The sequence below is a fragment of the Xenopus laevis genome, chromosome 4S (genome assembly GCF_017654675.1).
Source record: "Xenopus laevis strain J_2021 chromosome 4S, Xenopus_laevis_v10.1, whole genome shotgun sequence".
Lineage (NCBI taxonomy): Eukaryota > Metazoa > Chordata > Amphibia > Anura > Pipidae > Xenopus > Xenopus laevis.
The window spans coordinates 52625364-52643238 of record NC_054378.1 but is presented as its reverse complement, the minus strand read 5'-3'; the positions used below and the strand labels follow the sequence as shown (position 1 = coordinate 52643238).

The following is a 17875-nucleotide window of genomic DNA, read 5'->3' as shown; positions in this document are numbered from 1 at the left end:
AACGGGCGCCGGCGTCAAAAACGAGACGCCGGCGCCGTTTCGCGAATTTTTCGCCGTTTCGCGAATATCACGCGAAATTCGCGAATTTTTCGGCGAAGCGAAACAGCGCAAATTCGCCCATCACTATTGTTCAGTGTATCAATGAAATTGGCTAAATAGATAGGCTGTGTAAAATAGAAAATGTTTTCAATATAGTTAGTTAGCCAAAAATGTAATGTATAAAGGCTGGAGTGACTGGATGTCTAACATAATAGCCAGAACATTATTACTCCTTTGCAGCTCTCTAACCAGTAACCAGTCAGTATCCAATAAGTAATTTGAAGGGAGGCCACATGGGACATAACTGTTCAGTTAGATTGCTTATTAATAGTGATGGGCGAATTTATTCGCCAGGTGCGAATTTGCGCAATTCGCTGCCGGCTAATAAATTCGAGAAAATTCACTGGGGAAAATTTCCCGTGGTCAAAAAAAAAATGGACGCCGACACATTATGTCCCATATGGCCCCTCTTCAAGTCACCAATTGGTTACTGACTGGTAACTGGTTGGAGAGCTGCAAATGAAAAATAATGTTCTGGCTAGCTTAGACAGCCTTTATATATGACATTTATGGCTAAGTATATTAGACACAATTTTTAAATTCACACAGCCTATCTATTTACCCAGTTTTAGTTTATGAACAATTCCTTTAAATGAAGGACCGATCAGTAATGTTACTGCATATGTCATTTACAATATATATATATATATCTATATATCTATATATATATATATCTATATCTATATCTATATATATATATATATATATATATATATATATATATATATATATATCTATATATATATAAGGATATTATAAGTTACCGAGGAGTTTCAAGACCATACATGTATATACAGGTCATGGAACTCCAAGGTAACTTCCAATATCCTCATATTTTGCAACTGGGGGTACTTTTTTTATTATACAAGTTTCAGTGAGTCATGTGACAGAAATGACATCAGAACTCACCGTTTATAACTGATGACATCAGAACTCACCGTTTATAAGGATATAATTTACAAGATATTCATGGCTTTTGTGTATTGTATATATATTTCTCTGCAACCACACAAAGCTCCTGGAATTTTTCTGATATAAATATTTTTTTCTCATTGCTTTCATGTAAATGAGAATGTCCCAATCCCTATCCTTCCAGTAGTGGTAGATTAGCTATCATGGATTTGGTTATAAATTCGTTTAATAGCTCTGTCATCCAGCATTAGCTTGTGTTACGAAACAAAGAACCCAATGCCTTTTCTGTTCCGTTGCTTTCCGAGCTTCAGTGTTATGAAAAGCAATTACTATAATGAATTAAAGTATAAGAAACCTATCCTAATAAAACAGTCCAAAAGTTAAGGAATAACATTGTTAATTTGGGGGCAGTCTTTTAGTTTGATGTTAAGTTTAGTTTGAAAGCAAAATCGTCATGGCACAAACTATGTCATTTAAGAGAAATACAAATGACTGTATTTAACACATAACACTTTGTTGATTTAGCTGTGGCTATATATTATTATGGATATTGAATACATATAAATATCTGCAATAATACCCAGCCTTAGGGGATGATCTATTAACTATCAAACTAAGGGATCCAAAGGGATATCCAGCAGATCTATATTTATCCCCAACCATTTCCATTTTCCTGGCTGTGTTTAACGAATTGATATATTTATCAGACCATTTGCAGCTTTTGGTCAATGTGTCAATCTGTCAGAATGGTTTAAACTGCTTTGAGCAGTCAGTCTCCTTTCTCTGCTATGGGGGTGTTAAGTAATATCCACCCATTAATTGCTTTCAAAACTGGACAACCTAGTGCAGAAGAACCTTCCTACCTTTATAAAGTTAAAAAAAAAATTACGACTAAAGCAATGAGTATAAGGGCATATAAAATAATGGCATATTTATAAAGCTCTGTTGTAGCCCTTAAACATCAATTCACGTCTTTCTTCTTAATAGTGTGAATTTCATTACATAGAACTAATAACTCTATTCACATGGTCTTTTTTTTTAAAATTTTCCTGACAAATGCAGAAAATGATGCCATAGTTTTACACCAAAAGACCTGGGAACCCAAGGAAACAAACTTATAGAGTGAAGACTTCCAGTCAGGGCCAGAACTAGGGGTAGGCAGTAGTGATGGGCGAATTCTCGAAACGACGAAAAATTAGCGAAACTTTTTTTGGCGAAAATGCAACGGCATCCATTGTCTCATTTAAATAAATGCATGGTTGCTAGGGGAATTTGGACATTAGCAACCAGATGGCTAAAATTGCAAAATGGATAGCTGCTGAATAAAAAACTCAAAAACCACAAATAATAAAAAAAATTAAAACCAATTGCAAATAGTCTTGGAATAACCCTCTCTACATCATACTAAAAGTTAACTCAAAGGTGAAAACCCCCTTTAACTCTTTCAGCACATTCTGTAGTTCAGCTTTGTGCTTAGCAATTCTTTGCTGTCCCCTACAGCACTGAGGAGAAAGAACAGGCTGTTATCAGTCCATCAAATTATTCTAGTTCAGCTTCTTTAATGCACTTGATTTTATCTCTTATAAATTAAGTGTATGTGAAATTGCATTGACAATTCTCCTCTAAAAGATATAATGTTTTAAATGATCAATAAATGATCAATAAACAGATTCAAAGCTTTATAGGAACTGGAATACACCAAGATAACAGTACAAATAGCCCTTTTTTGCCAAGATCCTTGTTTTAAAAAAAAGTATTCATATATAAATTATATAAGACAAAAGTTATTGATAATGCTGTAATTATGGTTAGAAAATCTGTTGCTAACAATAGTGTATTGTAGATACATTCACATGTGATTGCAAGGGACAAAGTAGTTAGTTAGTTACATAGTTCAATCTGGTTGAAAAAATACAAAGTCCATCAAGTTCAACCCCTCCAAATGAAAACCCAGCATCCATACACACACCCCTCCATACTTTATACATACATATAAATTATATATACACATATCTATACGAACTATAGAGTTTAATATCACAATAGCCTTTGATATTATGTCTATCCAAGAAATCATCCAAGCCACTCTTAAAGTGTGAATCAGCCATCACAATATCACCCGGCAGTGCATTCCGCAACCTCACTGTCCTCACTGTGAAGAACAACCTACATTGCTTCAAATGAAAGTTCTTTTCTTCTAGTCTGAAGGGGTGGCCTCTGGTACGGTGATCCTCTTTATGTGTAAAAAGGTCCCCTGCTGTTTGTCTACCCTCATAATTTAAGTTTTCCATCCCTCTAACCAATTTAGTTGCACGTCTCTGCACTCTCTCCAGCTCATTGATATCCCTCTTAAGGACTGGAGTCCAAAACTGCACTGCATACTCCAGATGAGGCCTCACCAGGGACCTTTAAAGAGGCATAATTATGTTTTCATCCCTTCAGTCAATGGCCTTTTTTATGCAAGACAGAACTTTATTTGCTTTAGTAGCCACAGAATGACACTGCGCAGAATTAAAAAAAAAAAACCTAAATCCGTCTCATTTAAGGAAACTCCCAACACACTGCCATTTAGTGTATAACTTGCATTTATATTATTTTTGCCAAAGTGCATAACCCTGCATTAATCAACATTGAACCTCATTTTCCAGTTTGCTGCCCAGTTTTCCAACTTAGACAAATCACTCTGCAAAGTGGCAGAATTCTGCATGGAACCTATAGTTCTGCGCAATTTAGTATCATCTGCAAAAATAAAAAAAGTACTTTCAATGCCCACCTCCAGGTCATTAAAAAACAAGTTGAAAAGCAAGGGACCTACTGTAGTACAGAGCCCTGCGGTACTCCACTAACTACACTGGTCCAATTAGAAAATGTTCCATTTACCACCACTCTTTGTAGTCTATCTTTTAGCCAGTTCTCTATCCAGGTACAAATACTATGTTCCAGGCCAATATTCCTTAATTTAACCAGTAACCTTCTGTGTGGCACTGTATCAAATGCTTTTGCAAAGTCTAAGTAAATCACATCCACTGCCATCCCAGAACCGAGGTCCCTGCTTACCTTCTCATAAAAAGAAATTAAGTCTGGCAAATCTATTACGCATAAAACCATGCTGGCACAAACTTATAGTATTATGATTTGCTATGAAGTCCAGTATCTTATCCTTTATTAAACCTTTGAAAAGCTTTCCTACCACTGATGTCAGACTAACTGGCCTATAGTTTGGAGGCTGAGAACGGGATCCTTTTTTGAATAGAGGCACCACATTAGCAATTTGCCAGTCTCTCTGCACTATGCCAGACCTCAATGAATCCTGAAAAATTAAGTAAAGAATTTTGCTAATCAAAGAGCTAAGCTCGCTAAGTACCCTGGGATGAATACCATCTGGACTTTTTATCTTAACATGTTCTAATCTCTTTTTAATTTCCTCATGTGTGAACCATGCATCATCTAGTATTACTAGAATTGAGTCTATTAAGAAGGAAACTTTCATTAACTGGTTCCTCATTTGTGTAGACAGACGAAAAATATGAGTTCAGAATCTGCGCTTTTTTATTTTTTCATCAACCAGCTGACCCCCTCTGATATTAAAGGTCCCACCCCTTCCTGCTTCATTTCATTTACATACATTTTAAAAAAAGGTAGATGAAGTCTAAAATTAAATGTTTAAAATAACTGATAGTAACTTCACTTTGAAGGGCCAGTAGATCTGAAAAGAGGTTTTGTGTACATATACATGAAGGGTGATTTTTACATTGTACAGGTATGGGATCTGTTATCCAGAAACTCATTATCCAGAAAGTTCAGATATAAATGGAAAGGCTGTCTCCCATAGACTCCATTATAATCAAATATTCCAAATCTTTAAAAATGATTTCCTTTTTCTCTGTAATAATAAAACAGTAACTTGTACTTGATCCAAACTAAGATATAATGAATCCTCACTGGAAGCAAAACCAGCCTATTGGGTTTGTTTAATGTTTACATGATTTTTTTTGTAGACTTAAATGAGAAGCAAACCCAAAAGTTAAAAAAACCCTTCCACCCTACCCTACATAGACCCCCCTCCCTTCTCCTCCCAGCCCTACCCCTACCCTACATAGATCCCCCTCCCTCCTCCCCCAGCCTAAGTGTTACCCCGGGCAAATGCCCCAAAGTCTTTACTTACCCCGCCATGCAGATTGTGTCCAGCGGAGTTCATGGGCGCCATCTTTTTCTCTTCATTAATCTTTGAAATGAGACCGGTGTAGCGGCGCATGCGCAGTTGTCTGTTTCGCGACAACTGCACATGCACCGAAACTCACGAAAATTGCCGAAGCGCCGGTCTCATTCTGAGGATTACCGTAGCAGCTGAAGATGGCGCCCGTGAACTCCGATGCCTGACTCTGCCCCGAGGGGTAAGTAAAAAGTTATGGGCATTTGCCCAGGGTAAAACTTAGGCTGGGGGGAGGAGGGAGTGGGATCTATGTAGCGTAGGGGGTAGGGGTTTTTTAACTTTTGGGTTTGCTTCTCCTTTAAGGTATGAAGATCCAAATTACAGAAAGATACAGAACCCCATGTCCCAAGTATTCTGGACAACACGTCCCATACTTGTATAAAATTGTGTGTGTTTGTTTAAGAAACTGTAATATAATTTGAATAAGTAAATTCATTTTTAGCAATGAAGGTCCCAGTGCAATATCCTGTAGGGACCATTGCATTGCAAATAACAAAACATATAAATAGATTGGTTTGAATGCTGTCATAATCCAGGGTCAAATGTTATTCATGGCTTATTTCACTCCTACAGCAAAGAAACCTTGCACTGCTGCTCTCAGTTGATAATTATATCCCAGTATATGTAGATAAGTTTTGAGTTTTGTGTTACTGACCCTTTCGAACTAATTTTCAGGGTGGTGTCAATTGACTGAGAGGATTTTTAGTTGTCTTTCATTTTTTTTGGCTTTTGCCATGTCTCTCTCAACCTTGTATTTAATATGGCTTACAAATTGGTTAATTATGAGGCTATGAATTTATTATGTTTTACCTATTATATTTCTATTCAGGCCTTGTCTTCCTTCTCTTCAGTCTGTTATTTAAAGTCCTGCCTGGTTGAGAGATGCGGGACCAAAAAGTTAAAGGTTAGTTGCTAATTGTTTAAGATTTTTGCTGTCTATTGTATGGCAAATGTTAATTTTAAGGACATTATTTCCTTAAGTATAAAATAAATAGTAATCATTTATTTAAATGGGGTTGTAATATTTGTTGCTGATTTTCTAAAGAAGATCCCCTGCTTTACCAAAACAAAAAAGTACAGAGAAAAATAGAGATGGAGTTTCATTTGACAATGTTCCATGTCCCTAGCAGACAGATGAAGTAGTACGGCTATAGCTTCAAATCTTTGTCCAGTGATCTTCCTACTTTATGTTTATTTGTAATGCTAAACAGCATGAAAAAAATGGCAAATCTACACTTAAAAGGGTCCATAAAGGGCTGTGCATCTCTGCATATTGGAAAATGAAAATCAGGCTGTTTTATTTAAGGCTTTTATTTATCTAAAATGAATTCATGCATTCACAGCTGTAAAAAAGGCTTTGATTAATGGAACGTTAGACTTTATTATAGATTTCTAATACTAATGCGCAACGACTCTTTACAAATGCAAATTATGGAAAGGTGATATGAACAGAAAATATTGGGATCCTGATAAATATATCTTTGCTTTCATAAGTGTATATAATTATTAAGTGAGCGTTGGCTCCAGATGTAGCTACAATAGAGCCTTCTAAATGTTAGAAGAATGAAAAATTGCTTGGAACGAATAGGAAACGAAATCAAGAGCACACCTGGTTTTGACAAAGATTGCATTTACTGACTGCTGCGCTATCGCATTACAGAGAAAGACCAAGTCTTTGGGAGCAGCTGTAGAGAAAGCCCTGGCAAATCTGCATGCAAATAGCAGCACATTGTTAACTTAATCAGATGCCAAGAAAAAGATGTGCCAGTCCATGATAGAGATGATCTATAAACAAGTGCACAGTCCTCGGAGATTCGAGGGGCAAAGCTGATATAAAAAGAGATACCACTAGGGTACTGCTTATGGGTCATCACCTCTTCTCTCTTGCTGATCTAAGAATATTGTGATTCCAAATTCCATTAATACACCCACAATATCCTATCATTGCACGGGCATTACACAACCTATGGTTTATCTTCATAAAGAAAGGAGTGAGTAATTATATTCTACTGTGGTGGATGCCATTTGGTTAATTATGCTTATTATGTTACCAGTGATAAAAATACAATAGGAAGATTAATCCCATTGGGCAGTAGCGAAAGTATAAGACATTTTCGGAGTGACATCATTTAAACCGGGATTGAGAAATTACAGTTCCAGCATCTTATTTTTTTTAAAACTGAAGCTGAACAAATTTAAAAATGATATTATTTATTTTTATACAGTATGTATAACTTTACTGGACAATTACTTTGCAGCAGTGGTGTAAACAACCTCTCTAGATGATTCAAGCCTCACTGAGAATCTTAAAGGTTCACTTGCTCCTATTTGCAAATTGCCAGTGGGTATTTCAACAGGTACTGTTACCCTGCAGAGCTAAAAAATGCTAAGGAGCTATAATAATTAATATATATAATATGCTACGTAGACGTGGCTACAGCCATTCAAGGTCCAGTCGTATTTTATATCCCACATTTCGATAGCAGATAAACCATCCAAATTGAAATGTTTAGGATTAAAATATCATTCTTGGGTCTCTATACTGTTACAGGCTGTAAACCTCTCTCATAGAAATTAACAAGTTTAATATATATCCAACCACCACAACCAGACTCCTTTGTATCTCAGTGTTGTCAATGGGCTGCACCCCTCACCCAAATGTATACTTAAGTTTACTCCTGCCTTTCTGTATTTGCAATGAAGTTCAGTAAATTGCCCCATCAGTTGCCATCAAATTAATCAAAGATGTTATTGTAAGCTGTCAATATAATTATGGGCTTGGCTGTGAAATGTTAACTCTTCTTAGTAGTTTTTACCTACCGACCTTATTTTGAAGCTCCTCTTGGATAAAATATATCGGCATTCCTTTCTCTTGTATTATCACTGTGCACTTTTCTATACTGTTGCCTTTGTACACTTTCTATTTCTCTTTGAGTAGATAGGCTCCATGGTTTAATACATGAATACAAGGGACTCAATTTCTCCCTTTAAACATTCCAAATATAATCAGAAGATTTGGTTTTCAGGCCTTCTTTATGCTGCATACAACCAAATCTACACACCTTTATACTCATTTGTCCCTGTGTGATAACCAATATCACTCAGTAACTCTCAGCTGTCTCCTTTGGATGTCTTTTCTAAACCTCATATTAAATGTATAAAAAAATATCTTGTATCCCTGCCTTCCTTTAATAGCCCAATACATGAAATCTATGTTCCCATGTTCACAGCTTTGTTAGCTTGCTGACTTGGGGGTCAAAACTGACTCTGCTCTCTTCTTCACTTTCAGAATTTACTCTCTTGCTAAACAACTCCCCTTATTAATTCCATGTAACATAACATCACTTTGCTGTCAACACAGCTGCCACATTAATTCTCCTTACTACCCGATTTACAAACACTACATATATTTTCCTGTCATTGAAGTACTAACATCTATAATTCTTTAGTATTCCCATCTACCATTCTATCTTTGAAAATGTCTTGCATGTGGCAGCCCTACCCAGATTGCACTATCCCTACCTGTGCTACCAACCCTTACCCATGAACGTTTCAGTTTCCATAAGTACCATACTGCACCCCAGCTATGCTTTACCACTTCCTCTGGATCAACTGGCCGATAAAAAAAATAAAAATAAAAAGGTTGAACTTGATGGACGTGTGTCTTTTTTCAACATAACTTAATATGTTACTATGTGACTTACCCTAAAAATGCATTTCTGGTCCAGCTAGTTCCAGGTCTAGTGTGATGCCCTGCCCCCGTTTCTTTTCTGAGCTCTCCTACTCTCTTTGACAGTCAAGGAGGTGTTCCCAAAAGCCAGAGGTGCTGCACTATGCTCTTTGTGTGAGGTTGCTATTTCAACACAATGTGAAAACCATTCCCTGTGCTTGTCATTTTCTCAGATGCAGAATGCAAGGGTCCTAAGATGTACAATATTGAGCCATCTTTTTGGGGCTCATTGGGCACTGAGCAGAGGAATAACAGCACTATATTATACTGCTTCCCTCCTGTTAGTCATCCTATTAGTTTTATCACTTATTGGCACAAAGCATTTTTTTTGTGATCAAAAGTAAATGTGTTTAGCAGTATTATTTCATATTGTAAACAGAGCATATGGCTTTTTACTCATATACGCCACCACACACAGGGGCAGATTTATCAAGGCTCAAATTGAAAATTCAAATGATCAAGTTTTTTATGGTCAAAACTGTCAAATTCAGCTAGGTAGTTATTTAAATTTGATGCAAGTTTTTCAAGAAAACCTAATACGATTTTCGAGATTTATCACACTCTGGCCCTTTAAGAACTCAAACTGACTATTCGCCACCTAAAACCTGGCGAATTGCTGTCTATGTCAATGGGAGAGGTCCAGAGATCAATTTGGAGTTGTTTGCAGCCTTCCTGACATTTTCGGAGAAAAAAACATGAATCAAATTCGATTGGAGTTTCCGGGTCCATCCTATTCACCTGATTGAAAAATTGGATGTTTATAATAAATTTTGATTGGTTGAATTTTGAGTTTGGGGAAGATTTAAAAAACTCGAAATTTGACCCTTAATAAATGTGCCTCACAGTGTCAATGCTGGAAAATGTTGAAAAATGTTTAGTATTTTTGGTTATTCTATTTTGTTTTTGTTACTATAACGGCAGCTATGATACTTTCCAATGTGAAAAAGTTCCATTTATTTTAGAATTATTCGTAGATCTGTTTATTATTAAACCAGTGCCTGGTGTTTACCATTCTTTGCATTGCTGGTATTCCATGGAAACAATGTAGATTTAATTCATGTCATGACCACGGACACTGTACATAGATGTAGAAGTTATGATTGAAGGAGATGGCGTATGTCTTTTGGCCTCCTGATGTTCATGTATGGCATAAACCCACCAAATCATGGAGATGAAGGACTAGGATCTCTATTGCAGCCTTTTGGAAGCTGTGGACATGGCAGACTACCATTAAGCCACTGATAAATCTGAGCAGCAGCCGAGTGGGATGCAGTCCATACATTTAAATTGTTTAAAACAAAATACTGTTTTAGGTAAAAAAAAACATTAAAAGTAGAAAAAAGTTCAAACAATAAATAAATGGATTCATATAAAATAATTTGATTTCATTTAATATTGATGAGTACTCCTGAAAATGTAGTATATTAGCTTTATTCTTGTCTAATTACTGGTTTTAAATGACCATCATTACAACAGTTTTATAAACGGAGACAAAGGAAAACTTTCCTTCACAGCAACAGAGAATAAGAGGAGGGGATTTAGCCAGAGGTTCAGGTTAACCTTTATTGTTGTCTAGGAGACTTGACTAGGGGAGCAGCACTTGTATCCTTTGCAGTAAATGACAGAATGTATGACACAGATGATGTACTCAGGCATGTAGATGGGGAGTACCAATTCATATACTTCTCTGTACTCTGCCAGAGGGTTAATTGAGTGGCATTGTTTGTTGGCACCAATTTGAGCTCAGTGTTTGCAATAAGCTTCAGCAGCCATGGCTGAATCAACTAGTAAGGGAAGGGAAAAGAGAGAACCGTGCCTAAAATATAGATTCTCGTTTTGCCTTATGTATACAACATGGAACATATGTATGTATGTATGTATATGTACAGTATCCTTTAATTTCAATGAGAAAAAAATAAGTCACCCTTATGTGATCTTTATGGGGTATACTGTGAATGACAGTGATGAGAAGTCAGGGAACTATTCATTACCTATTTACAAAATTGTTGCGATATTTTGAATGAATCTAGATGTCTCATAAATACATTGGCTCTCATCTTCTGGGAAAGATATTTTATATTTGGCATTTTTTTTGCTCATCTTCCACTTTCAGGCTTTAATCTAACAAAAATGTCTGATTGCTCACATCAGCTTTATGCAGTCATCCGACATAATAATATATCATATATAATATATACTGCATAGTGACTGCTCCACTCAGAATATATGTAGGACAAATTGACCAACCACTAAACACCACGATAAGACTTTAATTGTTGTGATCTATAGTGATGGGCGAATTTATTCGCCAGTCGCGAATTTACTGCGAATATGCGCGATTCGCCGCCAGCGATAAATCCGCTAAACGCCCGCGAAAATTTGCGGCAAAAATTCGCCGGTGTCAAAATTTTTTTTTTTTGAAAAAACGGACGCCGGCGTCAAAAACGGGCGTTTCGCCGTTTCGCGAAATTCGCGAATTTTTCGGCGAAGCAAAACGGCGCAAATTCGCCCATCACTAGTGAGCTACATTTCTTTTAGGTTACCTCTCCTCTTCACTCATTTTATTTACTAGTAACTTTATTTACTTGAGACTGTATGTTGATCTAACGCCCCATTTAAGACCTACTTTGTCTTCCATATATCTTATAAGTGTTAAGTTTAATATGGATAATGTTTCAGACAATACAAGCAAATAAAAAGTTCTTTTCTTACAGAGATGCATAGTGGTAAGGTGTTTTGCATTACTTAAGCTAAGCTTTGTATTTTAGTGTCGATGATGCCACATGGATATATTGTGGGCATTTTAGCATCATTAGAATCATGGTAGGTGGCTCCAGTCTGCCGGAAATCATAACTTATTTCTTGCTTTGGCAATCACTTGAAAGCTCTTGTCCAAGGACTTCTTCAATTTTACAAGTGATTTGCACATACACTTTCAGGCCATGGCCACAGCTGGGGATTGGGGTGTTTTTGAGTATTTTGGTGCTGCATCATGAGCTTAGTTAACATGTCCAAAATTGTCCCTAAGGTATAACGTATATTTTCTTCTTCCCAGGAAAATGTATTATATTCAGACGTAGTAGATTTTTATCCGAGCATACATTAATATGGGCAGAAGATCAAAATAATTACACTTTAAAAAGTAAAAATGTTCTCACAATGCAAGCCATTGTGTGCATAAAGCTTCAACTGAGCATCAAGCTACATTTTTGGGAGTAGCTTCCTCATAAGACAACCCTTTGGAATCACCAAGACCAGACATACATTTAATGGGTTAATTAGCAAACCGAAGTGAGTATTAGACGAAAGCAAAAACCATAAAGCAGCATCTGATTCCCTTCTGTAAGAAAGATATACATTAATGCTATCTGCTCAGCAGTAAACTTGCAAAACAAAACAATACCAGGAAGGTATTTTATTCTGTTTACTAAATCCCATGGCACATAAACATTCAAATGCAAATTCTTCAAAGCAGAAAGCTGCAGATTCAGGGAGTGTTATGCTTTAAAAACAGCTACTAGTAAAAGCAGTTTGGGAATATTTCAGACTGAATGCCAGTTTATTTAAAGCAGACCTCCCTCTTACAGGACCTATTTACAGTCTCTCTATGAGATTTCAGTTTTGAAAAGAATAATTTATGTGCTTGGAATGATTGGATTTATACCTCTCTGCATGAATGCATATGCCATGTTGGTGTGTCCGTATATAAAATCAGTTTGTGTGTGTGTGTGTATATATATATATATATGTAATTTTATCTATAAAAATAAGCATTCCTACATTATGTATTAAAGCAGTGGTTCTTAAAAGGCCACACTTTTTTTTTAATAAATGTATGTAAAAATAAGGGTAAAGTTTGCAAGAGTCCAGTTACCTGTAGCAATTGGCTTTTACTGTTCTAGTGCAATGAGAATATGTGAAGCAAACCTCTGAGTAGTTGCTATGGATTACTGGACTTATACAAAATACAGGATATGTTGCTATTGTACACACATAAATAGTAATAATAGTAATGTAATGTTCTTTTTTAAAGGAACTTCAAGCCACCACTGTGTGATGGCCCGTGTGCTTCCTAAGAGATCACCTGACAAGAAATATTGCAACTCTTATGGGGTTATTTACTAAACCCCGAAAAATCAAGAAAAATGTGTGATTTTTTTTTTTCCCATAACATCTGGCTTTTAAAATATCACGAATTTTTCGGAATTTATTAAACCCCGAGGATGGAAAGGTCCTAATCTGAAAATCCTGCATCTCGGACCTGTCGAGGTTGCATATAAGTCAATGGGCCAAATTTACTAAAGGAGGAAGTGGCTAACGCTGGCGAAAATTCGCTGGCGTAATTTCGCCAAGGAGATAGACTCTGGTGCAACTTCGCACTCTAACGCCAGGCGAATTTTCGGTCTGTCAAAAGAGCGTTACTATGCATATTCACTAAACATATTCACTGACTGTTACCTCTAGCGCCAGACTTGCCTTCGCCACCTCAGACCAGGTGATAGAGTAGATAGGAGTTCCTCAAAAAAAAAGTTGAAAACGCTGCCGTTTTTTCCTATTTAAAGGGCGATAGACTGAAAAAGATCGTAATTTTTTTTTTGTGGAACCCTCCTTCCCCCTACATTTGCTAACATATGGCACCTAAACTATACTGTGGACACATGTGTAGGGCAATATAACAACTTTATATAATTTTATTAAGGTTCCCTGGCCTTGTGTAGTTTAATGTATGTGCTGCAGCATATACGTCCATTGTACTTTAACTGCACGCCGTATGCTAATTAGCAAACGCTAGCGTAACTTCGAATTGCTGAGCGTAATTTCGCCAGCGTTCGGTGCCCTGTGCGCAACTACGGATATTCGTGAATTATTGTTCTCCAGGCGAGTTTATGCCTGGCGAAGTGTTGCGATGTGTGCAAAGCCATTGCTGGCGAATTTTCGCCGGTTAATGAATTTGCCCCAATGAGAGAAGTTCCAATGATTTTTTGATGTGCGCTGGGTTTCAGTTTTCGGGTGAAAATTACGAAAAAATCATCAAAATTGGATGAAAAAGTCCAAAAAAAAATTGCGAAAATCAGAATTTTCGGGAAAATGTGATAATAAATGAGCGTAAAAAACCCGAGCGGATTTGATCGGAGTTTGTAGCAGAAAATATTGAGATAAATTCGGACTTTGACCAATAACCTCCTAATTGTAACAGGAAAAAGTGTGAGCGTAAAAGAAAGAACTCTGCCCATTCATCGGCTGATGTAAAGTAGCATGTACTGTATATATGTGCAATTTATGTGTGTAAACTCAGTGAATGGTATGAGCCAGGGGAATGGGAGGCCATTTTTTTGCACTTTGCATCTTGACATCCAGACTAAATGAATTGAGACAGGTCCGTTTTGGAGAGCAAAACCTGAGCTCATAAATACATCATTGTCAGTATTTAGCAGGGCTGTATTCAATATGGGCTGGAGGGCACTGGCACGTAAGCTGTCCTCCCTCCTGCCTCTACCTATTCCATGACTTGCATGAGGGAACTCTTGAACAACTTAGTTCTCTGACACTTCTACCAAGGTCTCTAAGGGCTCCATTTTAAAGCATAGAGATCTGCGGCAGTTCATTTAGGCCGAAAGGCATGGAGCAAAGTGCAAAACAATGGGGAATTGCACCTGCTTTTTGCACTTTGCACCCATACAGCTTGTAAATGACCCTTATAATGTTTCTGTGGGCTGTGGCATCTCAACACGATTCTCTTTGAGCCATTGTCAGGCCTGGGGCATCCAGAGTTTTTAGGGTCATAGGCTGGGACTATAACAGATGGAACAATATATACATAAAACAGTTTGCCATGCAATAATCATAGCAAGTTTACAGTTTTATCACGTGGATCAGCTAGTGTATTTTAATAAGTATGTATATTAGTACTGCTATGCTACATTAGTACTTATATATTAAAATATATCCAGGTACTACCAGAAATGCAATTGATTTCAGTCCCCTGATATATATATCATGAGAGTGTTGCATGTTTTAATCATGATCATATTCTTTTTTTCTTGATTACTGTGAGCTAAAGTTTTTTTCATGCAGGTAGAATTCTCCATATGTGATAAAAATAGGACCAGTGAATGACATGCAGATAATGAGTTGATTGACTTGAAAGATATTCCTTCAGCTCAATTAGTTTTCTGCTTGACATACACTTAATATGAGCAACTCTTTATAAACAACAGATTCGATTCCAGACATATTTTTTTTTTCTAAAAATATTGTTATGTCAAAGCCTCCAGTCTGCAAGCTATGAAATTAGACATATTGTAGGTAATTGTTATGTTCACCTACAGTGGGAATTGTGTAATGTATAATTTGCTTGGTTTCTGTTGAGATTTAAGCTTTTTATATAGCAGAGTGTTTTAATAGCAAAATTGCGTATGTGTAATGAGCAAAAAAGAGAGAACAGAATAGAAATTTGCTTTGCAGGAAAAAAAATCCAATTTTTACAAATTTTTTGGACTTTTCATGAGTCCAAAAGTTTCGGGTTATTTCCCGAAATGGGCACATCAAAACATCATTAGGACTTCTCCCATTGACTTACAGTATATGCAACCTCGACAGGTCTGAGATGCTGGATTTTCAGATTAGGACTTTTCCATCCTCTGGGTTTAATAAATTCCGAAAAAGATTTTTTAAAAGTCAGATTTTGTAAAATCATAGATTTTTAGTGATTTTTGCATTCGGAGTTTAGTAAATAACCCCCTATTGGAAGTGACATTTAAAAAAAAACAAAGCTGTTAGATACATATGACCAGGCTTATGATGGTTTCCACAAGATTCATATGTGCCAAAGATAAAAGGAAATTTATTGTGAGGTGGAGATATAATATCATCTGCAGTACCAAGTCTGGTAAAACACAGTAGGGGGCCCATTTACTTAGCTCGAGTGAAGGAATAGAGAAAAAATAGTTCGAATTTCGAATGGTTGAATATGGCTACGTTGACCATCGAATAGGCTACTTCGAATACGACCCTCGACTTTGAATCGAATGATTCGAACTAAAAATCGTTAGACTATTCGACCATTTGATAGTCGAAGTACTGTCTCTTTAAAAAATTCTTCGACCCCCCCTAGTTCGCCACCTAAAACCTACCGAGGCCAATGTTAGCCTATGGAGAAGGTCCCCATAGGCTTCCTAACAATTTCCTGATCGAAGGAATATCCTTCGATCGATGGATTAAAATCCTTCGAATCGTTCAAACGATTATTCCTTAGATCGTTCGATCGTAGGAATAGCGGTAAATCCTTCAACTTCGATATTCGAAGTCGAAGGATTTTACTTCGACGGTCGAATAATGAGGGTTAATTAACCCTCAATATTCGACCCTAGGTAAATGTGCCCCTAAGTATTCAACAGGTAGCACCTTCTGGTCTGCTTTATGAAAGCAATCTTCTAGATACTATGGATTCAAAGGGGCACATTTATTAGAGGTTGCAAAACATCCCAAAAACTTTTTTTGGGATTTATAATGCAACAAAATTGCAACAAATCTGAATCCGAAAATACTAAAACCTGTTGAAGTCACGTAGAATTCAATAGCAGATGTCCTTTTACAATTGGATGAGGTTTCTTGCCTTCATGATCTTCAAAGATTTCGGGCATCTTGACACTGGTTTTGTGCGACAATCCGAAAAGCTTGTGGTATTCGAGCAACATTCGAACTGACAAACGAGTTTGTTGCAACTTTTCCCACACATGCTTTTTTTATTCTGAGTTTTTAAGTTATAAAGGGCATTCGTGGTTGGGAGTTTGGTCTTTTTTTTTTTTTTTTATAAAAATAGGAAAAGAAATACCCCTTTAAGACTTGTAGGTGTTTATTTTATGATTTTTGGTTCTTCCTAACAAATAATTTTCAGTAAAACTGAGAGATAAAGATGGAGAGTCCATGCAATACAAATCAGTGGTAGTATATATTATAATACTATATAATAATGTAATGAAAGTTGTCTCTTCCCAAATTCCCATTCCCCTTCTGTCTTTACTAATGTCTGCATAAGAATAGCAAGACAGGGCATATACAACAGTCTAGTTTAGGAGAATTAATATGCCCCATTGCTTTTGTATTAGCTTGCTAGCTGCAGTTATTTTAGAGGTGCTCTACACCCTAAAATCACACAGTTGTTTTTAAACTGCTATATTATTTCTAGGGTCACTGCCATAATAGAAGCTGAACTGTATGAGGCTTGATTTAAAACACAAATAATGCAGGCTTGCCATGATATCAAATACTGAGATATCCTTACAAATAACACTTTTCCAACATGTAATAATATCTTGCAGCATAATAGCCAGTTATCACATTTTATGTATACACCTTTTATATTTTTTTTAGCTGAGGAACTTTTTTTATTATACTGAAACCCACTTGAACGAGTTGTACAAACTCTGCCCACTGGTATGTAGTGGCCGTCCCCACTTTTATCTGCTAATCACAATTTTGCATATCTTAGGAGCCCCCCCTTTATAGACAAGTGATGAGATACACTAGACATATTTAGTTTATGCAAAGAAAAAGATGGATTAATTCCACATATCTGCCATAACACCTGTGAACACACATTTAGGGGGTTAGTTATCAAAATTCGAAAAGTTCTCACTATTTTCTGAAAACTACTCTGACCTATTCCGCATGTTCTTTTCCCCTCTATTTATCAATACTTTTCTTGCGTGGGGGAATAACTAAAAATTGTGAAAAATCTGAATCATACTAATTTTTTGGATTTGATACGCAAAAACCACGAAATCTTCGGATTATTGAACAATACCCAGTGCAGATCAGAATATCAATGGGACATCTGCCATTGACTTCTACATGAATTATTTGACTTGGCCTTTCTTAACTTTGATTTGTGTTGCTCATTGGGTACAGTGTTGTCTGGT

At 36.6% G+C, this 17875-nt stretch overlaps 1 protein-coding gene across 4 annotated transcripts in view; it reads left to right on the top strand.

Moving 5' to 3' along the window:
* Positions 1 to 17875, top strand: part of znf536.S (zinc finger protein 536 S homeolog) — a 299661-nt gene that overhangs the window by 178477 nt on the left and 103309 nt on the right. For 3 of the 4 annotated variants that reach the window (XM_041561238.1, XM_041561235.1, XM_018259838.2), the window contains one exon: positions 6054 to 6128. The exons of the other annotated variant lie outside the window; for it this stretch is intronic. In XM_041561238.1, the coding sequence (XP_041417172.1) occupies positions 6107 to 6128 (22 nt within the window). In that variant the 5' untranslated portion in view covers positions 6054 to 6106. The remainder of the gene's footprint in view (positions 1 to 6053; positions 6129 to 17875) is intronic. 4 annotated transcript variants of the gene reach the window in all.